The sequence below is a fragment of the Tinamus guttatus genome, unplaced genomic scaffold, assembly GCF_059628265.1.
Source record: "Tinamus guttatus ecotype Peru unplaced genomic scaffold, ASM5962826v1 Tinamus_guttatus_pri_ptg000515l, whole genome shotgun sequence".
In the NCBI taxonomy this organism is placed as follows: Eukaryota; Metazoa; Chordata; class Aves; order Tinamiformes; family Tinamidae; genus Tinamus; species Tinamus guttatus.
Window position 1 is genome coordinate 541,332 of NW_028289049.1, and position 15,764 is coordinate 557,095.

The window sequence follows — 15,764 nt, forward strand, 5'->3', positions numbered from 1 at the left end:
TTGGAGCAGAAACATGCCCTGCCATGCAGGGCCTGGCTTCCCTCTCCCCGCGCAGCCGGGGTGGGCTCCTGCAGCGCAAACAGAGTCTTTGGGAGCTGGGAAGCGGCATGGACAGGGGAGCAGGAGGGAACCAGGTCCTCCCGCACGTGAGCTGGGCCACCCGCTGCAGGGGGAGGGACGGCCGCTGCCCCCCCAGCGCCGTGTCGCTGCCTACCTTGGAAGGGGTCGGCAGCTCCTTCTCGCCCGGCCTCGGTGCTGGTGACTGTTGCTGCTGCACCCGCAGGTCCCCCATTGCGGCAGCCCTCCCTGCAGGCTGTCCCAGGGCAAAGGGACTGTGTGTGTGTTCGGAGCGCTCCCTCCTTCCACAGGCGAGGCAGCTGGAAGGCAGCAGTGCCTCTGGCTTCTTCTAGTCGGGAGTTCCTGACGGCTTTCACCTGGTGCCACTGAGGAGCCCAGAGCTGAGAGACGATGAAGCAGGTGGCTGGAGCTGCGGGCAGATGCAGGAGGGAGAGCTGTGCCCGAACCCTGCGCTGCTTCGTGCAGGGGGCAGCAGGAGCCCAGCAGTCCATTCTGCCCCCCCTGCGTTTTGCACCCCCAGCACCTCCAGCTCTTCCCTCTTCCTGCGCCATACGAATGCAGGTCTCCTCTTTTCCAGTACTCCCCTCTGCTGAAGAAACTCTACTGCCAGATTGCCAAGACATGTCCCATCCAGATCAAGGTGTCCACCCCGCCGCCGCCGGGCACCATCGTCCGGGCCATGCCCGTCTACAAGAAGGCAGAGCACGTGACGGAGGTGGTGAAGCGCTGCCCCAACCACGAGCTCGGCCGCGACTTCAACGATGGTGAGTGCTGGCCCTGCTCCCCGCACTGGGGACGGGGCCGAGGAGGGCAGCGGTGCTGCCCGCTGCGCCCATGGCCACGGCCTGGGGAGCTCCTGCTCCTCTGCAGCCAGCAGCACCGTGTGCCCGGCCATGCCCAGCTGGCTGGGGGCTCCTGGGGATCTGCAGATTCGCAGCAGGAGCCCCAGCACCTCCAGCCCCACTGCTCAGGTGTTGGTGAGGAGGATGAAGGGGACCCAGGCAAGGCAGCGAGCTCCTAAGGGCCGGGGACGCTGCCCCTCGCGGTGCCCTGCGCGGGAGGGCAAGGCCAGCGCCCTCGGCTAACGCTGACCTTCCCCTTGGCAGGCCAGGCCGCCCCTGCCAGCCACCTGATCCGCGTGGAAGGCAACAACCTCTCCCAGTACGTGGACGACCCTGTCACGGGCAGGCAGAGTGTGATGGTGCCCTACGAGCCCCCACAGGTACCGCGTTTGCTTCCAGGGGGATGGGAAAGCAGAGCCAGCATTTGCCTTGGTCTGCCAGTGCCATGGGGTAGCCATGGGGAGACAAACATTGTCCTGGCAGACCTCACACACAGGACTGTCGATTTTTCGCTCCTTGCTCAGTGTCTGCTCTCCTCTCCGGGGCAGGTGGGGACCGAGTTCACCACTATTCTGTACAACTTCATGTGCAATAGCAGCTGCGTGGGAGGAATGAACAGGAGACCCATCCTCATCATCATAACCTTGGAAACGAGAGAGTGAGTCGCTGTCACAGCAACATCCCTACCCAGGGCAGGCTCCTTCCCTGCTGCCAAGAGGGCTGGGGGCCTCGAAAGGGAGCAGGGACGCAGGTGATTCCTCCCTGGACATGTGCTCCAGGAGCCCCTCTTGGGAAGGGGAGGTGGCAGCACACGGCATGGCTGACCCAGCACAGCTGCACCCCTCCTCTGCCCCAGGAATCACTCGTCCCTTATAGGAAACTCCTGCTCTCAGCAGACAGGTTCCCTATACCTGATAATACCCATGGGAGACTTTACTGGGGCTCTTTGAGCCATACCACCAAGTGTTGGCTTGAACTGACGTGAAACTCCCTAGAAGAAACAACCTCATTGACTTTTCTCTCCTGGCAGTGGCCAGGTCCTGGGAAGGAGGTCGTTTGAAGGACGGATCTGCGCCTGTCCCGGCCGAGACCGGAAAGCTGATGAGGACCATTACCGAGAGCAGCAAGCGCTGAACGAGAGCGCTGCTAAAAACGGCAGCGCCAACAAACGCAGTGAGTCCTCTTGCCAGGAGAGCTGGGTGCCCAGGGTGCTGCCCCTGCTGCTCCGAGCACCACGGCTGTTTCTGTGTCACTCTCCTTTCCTGGCTCAGCCAGTCGTTGTGCTGCACAAGCTCAAACTTTTGTCACCAAGAACACAAAAAACAATTCCCACAGCCACAAGTCCTGAAACAGAGAGCATCTTTGGCATGTGTCAGACTAAGTCTGCAGAAGGCAGTTGTTTCCTTGTTTTCAGTAGAGGTTAGCCCACTGCCAGGAGGAGCTAGGCCACGGCAGCTCCCAGAGAGACATTTGGCTTTTGTTTCCCACTAACATTTTTTCCTTTCTCCTTCCCAGCTTTCAAACAGAGCCCGCAGGGGATCCCAGCACTGGGGGCTGGCATTAAGAAGCGCAGACATGGGGAGGAGGAGATGTACTACGTGCCAGTAAGTGTCTGTGAGCCACGCTGGTCTCCACAGCTTAGGACAGTTGTGACTTTGTGCCCTCTGAGCAAAACGCCGTGGGGATAAAGTGTCGGGAAGGATGAGAGGCCGTGCCTGGAGGAGACAGAGCATGCGGCAGACGGGGGGCCAGCAGCTTGGCCCATCGGGCTGAGAGGAGGCTAGAAACAAGGGGGAAAACATCTGTAAATGAATGTGTCTGAGGGAGTCCTGGAGCCTTGACCATTCACTGGTTGCAGAGGCATTTTGCCCTGCAGGACTGGGTAGAGAAAAGGGCCATGGGAAAGGGCCAGGTGAGATGGGCCAAAGTGAAGGCCTGGACTTGTTCCCTCTTCCAGGTGCGAGGCCGGGAGAACTTCGAGATCCTGATGAAGATAAAGGAGAGCCTGGAGCTGGTGGAGCTGGTCCCCCAGCAGCTGGTTGACTCCTACCGGCAGCAGCAGCAGCAGCTCCTGCAAAGGCAGTGAGTACCAGCAGAGCAGCCAGCGAGGCGCTGAGTCCAGCGCTGGCCGTGTGGCTGCGCGGAGCCCTCCAGCAGCTGTTCCCGATGGCAGCCAGTTCAGCACGGGGCGATTTGCCCCCGGCTGCCAGCAGTGCAAAGGAGCTTTTTTTGCTGCCACAGTTTGCACTGGTACTGCTGGCTGAAACCTCAGCCCGGAAAATCAGAAAGCCCAGCCAGAAGGGAGCTCTGGGGAAGGGAGGGGGGCTCCCGTCCTTCCTGCTGGAGGTCACCGACTGCTTTGTGTCTTGGGTAGGAGTCACCTGCAGACAGCTTCATCCTACGGTCCTGTCCTTTCGCCTATGAATAAAGTTCATGGAGGAGGAATGAACAAGCTGCCGTCTGTCAACCAGCTGGTGGGGCAGCCCCCGCAGCACGGCTCCAACCCGGCGCCCAGCCTGGGGCCAATGGGTAAGGTCCCCGTGTCACCGCTTCCTGCAGCCCAGAGGCAGCCCCGGAGCTGCCCCAAGCCCCGAGCTGAGCTCTCCTTGCCTTGCACCCCTTCTCAAAGCCCACGCCAAAGCAGAAGCGTTGCAGGCAAAGGCCAGGCAGGTTGTGTTGGTAGCCAGCACCTACCTGGAACCGCTCCACAGCTGAGGCACTTGGGAAAGACTTTTGCAAATGCCACTGGCATTTCTTGGGATGAGAGGGGATTCGTGGTGTAACTGTTATGTCTGCAGCAGATCTTGTAGAAGCTCTCAGAGGAAGGTAGTGGGATCAGACACAGTTGGCTCAAACCCCGCAGTCCTCAAGCTAGTGCTCACACAGCCAACGCTCACTGTGGGCTCTCCCTGCCTGTCAGTAGACTCCCTGGTGAGGGACAGGGCGGTTATAACCATTTGGGTTGAGTTATGTCTAACTCTGATCTATTCGTTGTGTTGACATGGCTGCTGCTTAGGTCCTGGAATGTTAAATAGTCACCCCATGCAACCCAATGGAGAAATGAATGGAGGCCACTCATCCCAGTCAATGGTCTCGGGATCACACTGCACCCCTCCTCCACCCTACAACCCTGATCCCAGCCTTGTCAGGTAGGGAAGACGTCTCATATGTGCTGTGTGTTGTCCTCTGATGTTTCTTGCTGTTGTCCCTTACTCTAACCTTCAGAGCTGTCTAGCAACTGGTCAACTGGCCACTGGTTCCAACTGAGAAATCACTGCTCATGAAATCACATAGACTATTCTCATCTCAGAAATCAAAGCCCAGCTTACTACCATTAGAAACATGTATTGGCTGCAAACACCTCCGAGTAATCTATCCTTGTTCAATAGAAATTAAATACATGTGAACAATAATCTGTTTCTATATGTCAAACTGGCACCAAAAAAAAAAAAAAAAGCATTGTGGAACTTCCACCTTCCCCTTCCTTAACGGTGGTGATACCTATAAATCATTCCACGTGATTTATTTCCACGAGGAATGTTATCAGATCTGCAGCCACTTTCTCATGTTCCAGTCTTTTAAAAAGACCATAGATGTTTTAGAAGATATCCTGCCAGAATTAGGAGGCGGCACATGCACAGCTGCAGCCCAGTCTAATGTGCAACGTACCCAGTGCAACGTCTGTGTACACTGCAGAGACTGTCACTGCCCAGACCAAAGCACATCCCTCTCTTCTCCAGGTAACTCAAGTTCCCTCAGGTTATTTAGTGAAACTTACTCTGCTGAAACCTCTGAAGATCAGAAGGACTAAAAAGTAATGTAGGGAATGAACATAGTCCCACTAACGTCTTCACTCTGACCCTAATGACAAGTTAGGCCATGCTTTGGCTTTGCATCACCCCAAGGAAAACTGTCCAAACACTGTGAGTATCCCAGAGTGAGCTCCCCGCTAGACTTGCCTTTGCCTGCACCCCACCTGTGTTGCAGGGGTTTGGGAGGGCTGCCAGTTCTGAGAGGCAGAGGCCTGCTGCAGTCTCCTTGGTTTTCCATGAGCAGAAGCACGGTTTGCCACTACAGGGATGGTTGAGAGCACAGCTTATATTCATAAAAAGTTAATGCCACTTTATTTTCCAAATTTTTTCTGCAGTTTTTTAACAGGATTGGGGTGTCCAAACTGCATCGACTATTTCACCTCACAAGGGTTACAGAATATTTACCACCTGCAGAACCTATCCATAGAGGTAAATGCTTTGGGAAGATATGTTCTTACCACTTGTTTCTATCAGCTGTTGATCTTAAAAGCAAGGACAAACAGTTTTAAAGGAAAAAAAAAAAAAAGTGCACCAACTTGTCACAGAAGCTGTACGTTCCCCGTGATATGTGTCGTCCTTTCCAGTCCTTCAGGTTTAGCAGAGATCATGGTAGCAACCCCAATAGTCTGTCCCCTTGCTTCTTCCAGACAGCCAGAAGCGAAGGCCAACAAGCTCATAGAAAAATGGGGAAAAACAAACAAAATTATAACTCAGTGCACTTCTTTCTGGGATATCTAAAATGACCTGAAGGCTCCCCAAATCAGACCTCAAATGCATTTTTTTTTTATCCTAACATATAACGTTTAGGAGAACAAACTGAGGTACTCAGCAAAATAATCCAAAGGCCACAGAATTGGTATTTCAGTACCAGTATCAGGACTTTGGGTTCCAACCCTGGGATCCAGTAGCCCAAGTTAGGCTAAACTAGAAGGAAAACTTGTATGAACTATGTTAGAAATATCCTATATTACATTGTGTGTCAGCCCTCTGCTGCTAGCGGGAAGAGGGGCTTGGTGCTATAATCCTTGGCTAAAGTGCAATTCTTGCTGCAAATACTGAGGTCATGCATAGCCAGAAGAGGAAAAAAAAACCCTTTCAGCCATAATCAGTCCTTGAGTCAATATTCTGGCCAACTCAAAGCTCATGCCTTGATTCAGTTTTGCCTCTGTAGTCTGTAGCAATTGTCTTCTATCCAGCAGCTAAAATAAAATAACGAGAACATGTTTTGATGACACAGTTGTTGGAGATACAATGATTTTTCATTGGTAGCTGGGGCCAGTTGCATAATCTTAGTCTGGTTTTGAAACATTTTCTGAACTAACTCCGTTATTACCCGTAAGCTGTCAAAAGAAACATTTGGTGCAGTCCAAACTTGCTCCCAGATTGCTGAGCTGTGTGTCCAAGTCCATAGTTACTAATCGCGTCCCCGCTGTCTTCTCCCGTTAACACTCCCGTGGGTCTGTGTTGGCTCTCGAGCAGCTCTCCGGCGCCGTGGTGCTTGTTCTGATGCAGCCCCCGGGTTTTGCAGCTCTGGCTTTGCGCTGAGCGCAGCCCGGCACAGCGAGGAGCTGCTGCTGCCGTGTGGGCGCGTTAATGCGCGTTGCTGCAGGGCAGCCGGAGCCACGAGCAGCCCCACGGCTCACCTGGAAACGCGGCTGAGAGCCCCGGGCAGGGCGCAGGGCGAGCGCAGCACCGCGGGGCCGAGGGCGCCGGGGCCGAACACGGCGCTGCTCATGCGGCTCCGCAGTCTGCGTCAGGCACCGGGGGGCCTCGTCCTCCCCGTCGCACACGGGTTTGGTGTGAAGCGAGAACTTGCTGCTCCTCTTCCCTCTAAATACAATAAATGCTTTCTAACCTGCAAAGTTTGAGCAACCGCTCAGCTGGCCATGGTTACAAAGGAGAAATGACCCCTCAGGGCACAGCCATGGTGCCATGAGAGGCGCGTGCGGAGCTCGCGCCCACCTTGTCCTTGGGCTCTCCGCGGAGCCGCTGAGCCGCGCTGTCCTTGCAGGATCTCGGGGCACTGAAGATCCCGGAGCAGTACCGCATGGCCATCTGGAGGGGCCTGCAGGATCTCAAGCAGAGCCACGACTACGGGGCGCAGGGGCTGCTGCGGCCCGGCGGCAACGCGCCCGGCGGCGCGGGCGAGCTGCAGCGGCAGCGCGTCATGGAGGCCGTGCACTTCCGCGTGCGCCACACCATCACCATCCCCAACCGCGGCGCCGACGACTGGGCCGACTTCGGCTTCGACCTGCCCGACTGCAAGTCGCGCAAACAGTCCATAAAGGAGGAGTTCACGGAGGGGGACATCAACTGAGCGGCTCCGGGAGGAGCGGGAAGAGACTGGACACCGAGTTTAAAGAACACGGAAAAAGAGGAAACCCCGTGTGGAAACAGCAGGTTGTTTTCAGCCTTGAGTGTCTGGTTGAAAATGCAGTTGCATTGGATGGACGGGAACTCCGAGCCACGGGAGAAAGCCTGATCCTGATCCCTTCATTAGGCATCTTCCCCAGAAAGGAAATTCCAGGGGCTTTATCAGAGGATCAAGGGGAAGGAAAAGGCAGCTGAAACGACACCTGAAAAGGAATGCCGAGATCTTCCAATGCAGGGAGAGACATTCGCCGGTTTGTAACGCTGCTTTATATTTTACTGCATCAACCATATGCAGCATAAAGATAGCATGTACGTTCTGCTAGCAAAACTCACCTTTTCCTCTTGTGTGTCCCACCTGTGTATTCTCAGCGAGTCCAAACCCTAAGGTCTTCTTCATTGGAGAAAAAAAAAAGGAGGTGGTTTACATGTCTGCCATCGAGGGATAGAAAGCAACACAACCCAGCTGCTTTCCTGGTGGGCTGCCAAGAAGTATCTCTCTCCCTCAGTGCTTTGTAGAGCAGAAAAACAACCCATTTGGCAATTACACATGTGTTCGTGTACTTAAATAATTGTGTATATAGACAGACCACAATGTACATACAGTATACTCATTGTGCTGTAAGGGGAAAAAAAAAGATTTATTTTCATGTAAGCTATAAAAATTGATACTTCTGAGACACTATAGTGTCAAGTAAATTAATTTCCTTCTCCAGCATGCAAACATGCAGAAATCATGTTTTCAGGCCTTATCCACCGAACAATTAAAGTGATTTCCCCTCTGAGCGTCCCTCATGCAGAGCAGGGCGTGAGCTGCTGAATTCCGTCTGGGACCCGGAGCTCTGCAGAGCGGCTCCCTGCCCTGGCGAGGAGCCGTGGGACGAGTCACACCAACCCCCAGGAATGATTTGCCGTAGACTTGACCCTGCCTTTGTGCAAGGGGACGGACGGGGCGGCTGCACGAGGCCGCTCTAGTTTGTTTGCTCTTAGCTCAAGTCTCCTCCACAGCTGCCTCTCTTGCAGCTTATTTATAGCCCAGCCCGACTCCAGCCTTTTCCCTTTGCTTCCAGGGATGCTGCTCGCAGTCCCGGGGCGGTCGCAGCATCCCTGGCCCGCGGCTGGCTACGGCCTCGCTGCTTCCCCCGCCTGCTGCCGCCGGGCTCTCCCCGAGCTGCGGTTCAGCGGGAAGCGGGCACGGAGGCACCGCGTCCCTCCCGCACGCAGAGCCCGCAGGAGAAGGGCAGGGGACCCCCGGGAAGGGGGACCATAGGGAGCCGCTTCCCGCAGGCTGGGGCTGCTCCGGATTCCCGAGCGCCGGGAAGCAGAAAGGGCAGGAATGGCCTCCCTGCCTCCTCCTGCCTCCGCTCCGGGCTGGCAGCGCCGGGGCTCCCTCCCCTGCGCGCCCTGAAATAACAGCTCCTTAAAGCACTTTAAGGCTTTAAAGGCTTTCAAACGATCACTTGTGTTTGCAATGTTACCTAAGGCTTCTTCCAGCAGTATTAATTGATATACTCCAACCATGTTATGAATGGTATTTTTTGTAATGTTATCTTTGGAAAATGTGTTATTTTTATAGCTGTATTTGTTTTTTGTTTTATCTTGTTTTTGTAACACAATAAAAGCACACGTCGCAATGACAACAGCTGCCAGCTAACGTCTCACTTACACTGAATGGCAAAGTGCTCTCCAGCACCGGGGTCGCTCTGCAGGGCCATGGGAGCCTCCGGGAAGCGCCGGAGGCTGCTCTGGAAAGCCACAAACAAGAGCGATGCCGAGGCGAGCGCCGCTGCCCACTCCTGTATGAACAAAACCATTTCCTCCAGAAAGGACCACAGAACAGGGCACGAAACCGACCGTGATCTTGATCATGAAGACACAGCTTTCCCCCTTTGGAAAAAATCACTTGCTAAAAACAGTTTCCACGGGAGAATCGTGTTTAGTTATTAATGTCTCAGCTATTTCTAGTTTTAACCATATACTGCAAATACAGGATTGGAAAGTGATAGAATTAAAGAATCTTTCAAGAAGAAAAGTGACATGTACCAACTAATACTCAAGGCAAGATTGTTCTTTTAATACAATAAAAAAGCTGTCAAAAGAGCTTGATAACTGGCATATGAGAAATACAGACAAGAATAGTCAAATCTAGATATCTGCAATGAGCTCAACAGAGGAATAAAAAGATAAAATAACCTGGCTTTAAAAGCAGACTTGCCTGTTGTTGAAGGCACTATATCTTTTCCTGTATGTTCCAAATGTGCTGGACTGTAAAAAATATTTTTAAAATATGTAATCATCACCTTTTCTACACTCAAGAAAAGCGATTATTAGTCTCCTTTTGCTACTAAAATATTAACATACAAGGTTTGCATTTGAGCAAGGAACACAGAGGTGCGCCGATGGCTACTCACTGCTATTGCTGAGGCCGCTGAGCCGTAGTCGTTGTTCGGGGCCACTAACCCATTCACAGACTGATTCTGGAGAAAACTGTTAACAATGCAGTATTTATTATAGAAGTGTCCACATGTGCTGCTTCCCTATGGAATACTCGGAACCCAGGGCCTTCCCGTGGTTCCTCCTCTCAGCACGGCTGTGGAATCCCTGCTCCTCTTCCCCACCCCTCCAAGAAAGTTAGAAAATCGGAGCTTTTCAGATACGTCTGAAATCCATAGCAAAAATTTAGAAAAACCATTAAAAAAGAGCACACGGAATAATAAATACGGGGCGCAGGAGTCGCCCTCCCGCGAGCACGCGCCGGCTCGGCGCTCTCGGCTGCGCGGGGATTGCGCCCTCCTGTTCGGGGGTCCCGCCTGCCCGGCCCCGGCAGCGCCGCGCTGTCCCGAGGGAGCGGGCGCTATCCCGAGGGAGCGCCGCGCTATCCCAATGGAGCGCTGTGCTATCCCAAGGGAGCGGGCGCTATCCCGAGGGAGCGCTGTGCTATCCCAAGGGAGCGGGCGCTATCCCAAGGGAGCGCTCTGCTATCCCGAGGGAGCGGTGCACACGGCAAAGCTCTCCAGAGGAAAACGCCGCCCGCACAAACCCGCGCCCGGCTCCTCCGGAGGGTCCCGGCTGCCGCGCTGAGGAGCACCCGCGGCTCCAGCGCGGAGCCCTTCCAGCTCCAAGTGCCTCCGAGTCCTGGGCATTTCCAGTGGCAGTGTCAGAAGGGAAGTCTTGTACACAAGTAAGGTAACAGTGGAGACATCACTGGGTAAAAAGACTTCACCGTCACACAGCTCAGGGTGATCCTCCACCTCAGGAGCATCACATTATTTCAGTCTTGATTACAGACGAATCTATTGCTTCATTCCGTAAGTCAACGGCAGATCCATTTCTCCAGGACTGCTCTGCAGCTGCAGCTACCTGAATTGTCCAGAGAAACTGCTCTTTGGTTATCATAGGAGGTTCTTTGCCTGCAGAGATGAGGAAAACGGGATAAAACGGAGGTTCTGTCTGCTCTGCCTGGACTCACTCTGGCATTAGCACAGCCCTGCCTGCACCGCAGCTTAATGACTGCAAACGGCAGCAGCTCCCACATGAAGGTTAAGGGACTGTCTTTCCTACTGCTCCTTTCCTCAGCCTTTGAAAAGAAAATACTGCTATCACCTCTCCTGTTCGTCAAACACAGTCGACTTCAACAGAACACAATTATTATTTTTTTATTGCACATCTACCCATTTTTTTCTTGGTATCTCAGGCACTAGCTCCAAGTTGCACCTGTCACTGGCACAGCTTGTTTTTTGCTGGAAGCAAACCCCCGTGCGCTGCAGCTTCCCCTACCTTTGAGGGTCCGGATGAAGTGGCGGAAGAGCTCCCTGTGCGCGTCGCTGTAGCGGTCGGCCTGGCTCTGCGAACACACGGACACAGAGGTTCCGTGCTCTGTAATTCCCAAGGGATTCCGATTATCTACCCGTAACGCTCCTTGAGAACCATGAACCTGCGAGGGCGACAGTGATGAGGAAGGAGAACAAAAGGTTTTACAATCACTCTGGTTTTGATCTCAAGCAGCTAACCAGACTATAAAAGCCCCTGGTCTGTAGTATCAAGCAGAAAAGTTGCTCCAAAATTAGGAGCTATGACAGGTGTATCCCCCTTTGCGGATTAGTCATGATGGCAGTGATGGCAGACGTAGTACAGGGGCCTATTGCTCCAAGAGAACGTGTGTTGGCAGCGGCAAGACTCGGACACCAGGACAGAAGGGACTGCAGCTTCAAGAGCTGCTGCAAGGTGCGGAGGCACAGAGCCGTTCTGGGGAGTGCAGGTGTATCCGTGGGGCACAACACACGGCCCCCACAAACGTACGCTCGGGAGAACTGACTCCAGCCTGCGGTGACACAAGAGACTTATCAAAAAGCGAGAACGCACCTCCAGTCTGTGATCACAGCTCCTAGTGCAGTGCTGGCTGATGTCCAAAGTAACAATTGCTCCGCTAGGAAACTTCATGCTGACGGCTACAGTGTCGGCATCCTTCAAGTAGGCCATATCTGAGGGACAAGAGAGGCACTCGCTCATACCAGGAACAGCAAAGAGCAAACAGCACCGAGCACGAGGGAGGTCAGAGTCAAACAGGGAACTGGAAAGACCGCACCGACATCGCTGTAAGCGCGGAGCTTTGCTAGCTGCCTTCTGCACGCGGGTTTCTAGACTGCAAGCTCCTACATCCCTCAGCTCTTCACAGCGCCAAGCTCAGGGATCTCTCTGCAGCAATTTATTTTTTTGCAGGGAACTGGCAAAAATGAAGAAATAATTACCAAAATACCCTGTCTACAGCAACCCCCTTAGCACTTGTCTTCTACTGCACTAGGCTGTTTTTTCAACAGCTCCATGAGGGAATAATTGTGTGTAATTCCACAAGGGAACAATGTACCATACAACCTTTGTTTTCCCCAAGGCTAGTACTGAAATATGAAATAACTGAAAAGTACAAAAGTTACAGAATCAATTATCCACAGATTTAGCCTTACCTGCACAGAATGCATGTCCCAGTGAAAATACTGTATCTGGTGCACTCTCTCCCAGCAACAAACTGATGATATCTATATCATGCACCGCAGCATTATAAAAAATTCCACCTGGAAGAAGCAAAACTGGGCATGAAGGTCTTCATAGTTAAAACTCACAGTAAATTTACATTTCTGAACTGCACCGAGACCGATGCAAAAGCAAAATCTAATACAAAGAGTTATACTTGCACAACAGAAACAAACATTACAGAAAATACTCCTCAAAAGAGAAAAAAACATGCATCCTAGAACACACAAGCAGAATTAATCTTTGGTGAGATCAAGGGGCAAGCACATTTCTAATCCTTTGAGAACAGACGTTCAGAGGAAAGCTGCTGTACCTGACTTCTTCAGGAAGTTGAGAGAGGCTGCGGGATAAATGCTGCTGATGGTCGATATGCGGTGAATCCTCCCCAGCGCCCGGCTGTCGCGGACCTTTTTGTACAAGAACTGCAGCGCGGGGTCAAAACGCCTTCGGTGCAAAGAGAAACACGCAGGGGGTGACGGTGCTGGGCGCGGAGGGCTCCGCTCTGCCCCTCCGCGCACCCGCGGGCGTCCGCGCCGCTTTCCCCATCCACTTCTCCAAGTTCAGCACCTTGTACACAGCACTTTGCTTCTTGCAAAAAGCGTCAACATCCGCACTTCACTGCACTTAAGGATCAACAACTTAAAAGAGGAAATGAAGCTACAAGGACTAAAAGGATTTAGAAGTCCATTAAGTTACAGGTAGCTCTTCTTAGAGCCTCACTTTCAGGCTAATACTCAGGCGAGTGTGGACCAGAATGGATATTCAAGAGAAGTTCACATTCAGCTTTATGGCTGGGGAACAGGCCTGTACACAGAGCACTCAGATTGAACAGGCCAACGTTAACGTGGGCGTTTTGTGTGATTATGCACTAACATTCACAAAACGCATTCACAGTGCAGGGAATTGTTGCTGGTGGTGAAAGGGACCATCCTAGAGGAGGGCAGTAAACAGCCAAGCGCGTTTACTAACAACCCACATCCACACTACACATGCCTTCTTAAATCCTAAGTTTAAAGTAGCTTCTTTGCTTATAGCAGAGTTCCCTGAGGTTTAAAGAGATGAAGGGAGTTAAAATTAATCTACGTTCTTTCTGGTTCGATTATTCAATCGCTTTGTGATGAAAAGTCACAAGTGGAAGCTTCACTGTATAAGGATAAATAAATGTATCCTATCAGATAGGCCAACAACCCTAACGTGAAGCAGCATTTTTACAAACATGCACTTTGCAATCCTGGGTGTTACCGGCTGTATCTCCTCTAAAGGCAGAGCAGTACAACCCGCGGGGCCTGACGTTTCATCAAGATGTCTGCTATAAATGAACAAAGCTTAATGCTGCAGCATTTACCCAGAAAACAATGAATGCTTTACCCCAAAACCAATGAAAATCTCAGTAGCCGCGTGTTTAACAAAACCACCGATCTGCCCGACCCAGCCGTTGTATATAAGCACGTGCACACACACACACAACCTATGAACAAACTCCTTTTGTTCCTAAAACCACAGGCCAAGAAGTTGCTTTAGAGAAGGGCCCAGCATTGCCAGAATATTTCCCTCCTTCCAGCTTCAACTAGCCTTTCCAAAGTCTCAAAGTATCTGCAGAAATCACCTATGTCCATTCTAAAAAACAGGGGCTCTCATGTCTCAAAAGTTTAATCATTTGAGTTCCATTCTCATCTGTATGTAATTCAGTATGTCAGTATGTATTTTAATTCTGTAACAGACCAGATTTCACCTCCATTAAGCATAAAGAATTAATCAAATCCAACCTCGGCGCCAAACAATGTTGACAAGCAGCAACAAAACAAAGCTTATTTGAGGAAACCAGTGCTACTTTCAGACATGCACTTCTTAACAAGCATAGAGCAGAAGAAAAAGGCTGGTCTTACTTGTAGAATCCACAAACCAATGGTCTTCCACATCTGTCAGCTTCATCAAAACAAGCTTCTGCTGTCTGCCTGTCTAAACTGGGGAGCCTCTCGCAAAATACACCTTTCCCTATGCAAAATGTCACAGAATATAGAAGTGAAGGCAGGGCACAATGTGAGCTGAACGTTGTTCATCTTGCAATATTGTATACAGTAAGTCAGTACATTCTAAAAAGCATGTTCCAAGAAACCACAGCATGGCTTTTATGCTGATGATACTCAATCCCTTTTGCTGCCAGCTGCTATGGTTTCATTAACCAGTTTACAGAACCCAAGAGGTCACACTGGTTTTATAGCTAACTTTCCTTTTATTCCTGGTTGAACTTCTAGAACTGGAAATTTGAAGTACTGGTAGTGAGAACAGCATAGCACAAACACCATTTGCACCTGAGCCATTAACACCAGTGTCATTAATGAACTAATTTCTCTTTAATTATGCAATCAGTCTGTACATCTCAAGGGACACTGCTGCAAAGTACAGAGTTAAAGCACAAGTGACCAATGTACAGAAAGATGCAATTATTTGAGAAAGAGGCACCAAGTGTGTTTGGCCAGCAAGTGGCCATGCAAGGCCTCCCCCAGCAACAAGAGCACAGACAGGAGCTGCACGTGCAGCAGTGGATCTTACCCGCTCGTAAAGCGCCCATGACGATCTCAGAAGCTTCCTCGGGAGGTGAGCACACAATGACTCCCGCCACCCTGCAGGGGTTCAAAGAAAGGTCTTCAGGGAGGACACGATTCCTCGTGGAGTATCGCAGCCCTAACCTCCTTTCAGGTACAGTTACGTTAAATGTTAGCTTTCTTAAACTATTCTGAGGCACTAATGCTTGAAAGAGACAGTAATGCAGGAAGCCAAGCTCTAACAAAACCCCCTAACTCGAAGCCAGTAGCTTCCTTAGCATTTCTTCAAAGCACATAGAGAAGGAACACATCCTTAATGAAAATGAAAACAGACACGGTTAAACTGCACTGGTTTCCTTTCACGTCAGAAAAGAAAGTCTTCCAAGATCTCTTTGAAAGCTACTTGAACTTTGCTAGTCAAAAATGTACAAAAAGATCTAAAAATATCTATCTGGTAGAACCGTGCATGTTTTCACTTTTAACACCAGGCTTACTTTTATTTTTAACATCAAGTCCGCCTCTCAGTTCTGTAATGATATTTACTCTACTGACTTAAGAGGCGGCTGCAACAACAGCACTAGATTGCATTTGCTTGCTTAAGCTGTGGAGCAAAAAGCCAGTTTTCTGTATTTACAATATTCTGCTTTCTGAGGACAGTTCAAAAGAGCCAGCTCCTCTGAAGCAGAAAAGCCAGTGGGCACGTGTTATATGTCACTATATAAGAAAGCAGAAAAGGATTTTTTTCTTCATATTCTTCACCAGAACAGCCCGCTCCCCCGAGTGCTCCGGAAGCCCCGGGCTCCGAAGTCGAGCTCTGCTTCCTGGGAAGCCCGGAGATGTCCGGGATCTCCCAGGTGGAGCAAAGCTTGACCCGGCCTGGCCGGGACCCCGGCGCTCCCCACCCGCGTTCCCCAATCCCCGAGGGCGGATAAGCGGGCTCGGAGCTCCCCGGGCGCAGCGGGGAGGCTCGGGCAGGCCGAGCGCGGCTCTCCCGGCCGTACCGCTGGTCGCTGAGCGCGGCCTCCGCGTCCTGCTGCCGCAGCACCGTGGCGCCCGCCAGCAGCTCGGCGCCCAGGGCGCGCTCGGCC

The 15,764-nt window shown here is 51.8% G+C and overlaps 1 protein-coding gene across 2 annotated transcripts in view; it reads left to right on the forward strand.

The window, feature by feature from the left end:
- Positions 1-7,049, forward strand: part of TP73 (tumor protein p73) — a 28,259-nt gene extending 21,210 nt beyond the window's left edge. For both annotated transcript variants that reach the window (XM_088533690.1, XM_088533691.1), the window contains 10 exons: positions 656-842; positions 1,185-1,300; positions 1,469-1,578; positions 1,951-2,093; positions 2,436-2,524; positions 2,878-3,002; positions 3,295-3,449; positions 3,937-4,069; positions 5,068-5,161; positions 6,744-7,049. In XM_088533690.1, coding sequence (XP_088389816.1) covers positions 656-842; positions 1,185-1,300; positions 1,469-1,578; positions 1,951-2,093; positions 2,436-2,524; positions 2,878-3,002; positions 3,295-3,449; positions 3,937-4,069; positions 5,068-5,161; positions 6,744-7,049 — 1,458 coding nt within the window. The remainder of the gene's footprint in view (positions 1-655; positions 843-1,184; positions 1,301-1,468; positions 1,579-1,950; positions 2,094-2,435; positions 2,525-2,877; positions 3,003-3,294; positions 3,450-3,936; positions 4,070-5,067; positions 5,162-6,743) is intronic.
- The last annotated feature ends 8,715 nt before the right edge of the window (positions 7,050-15,764 follow it).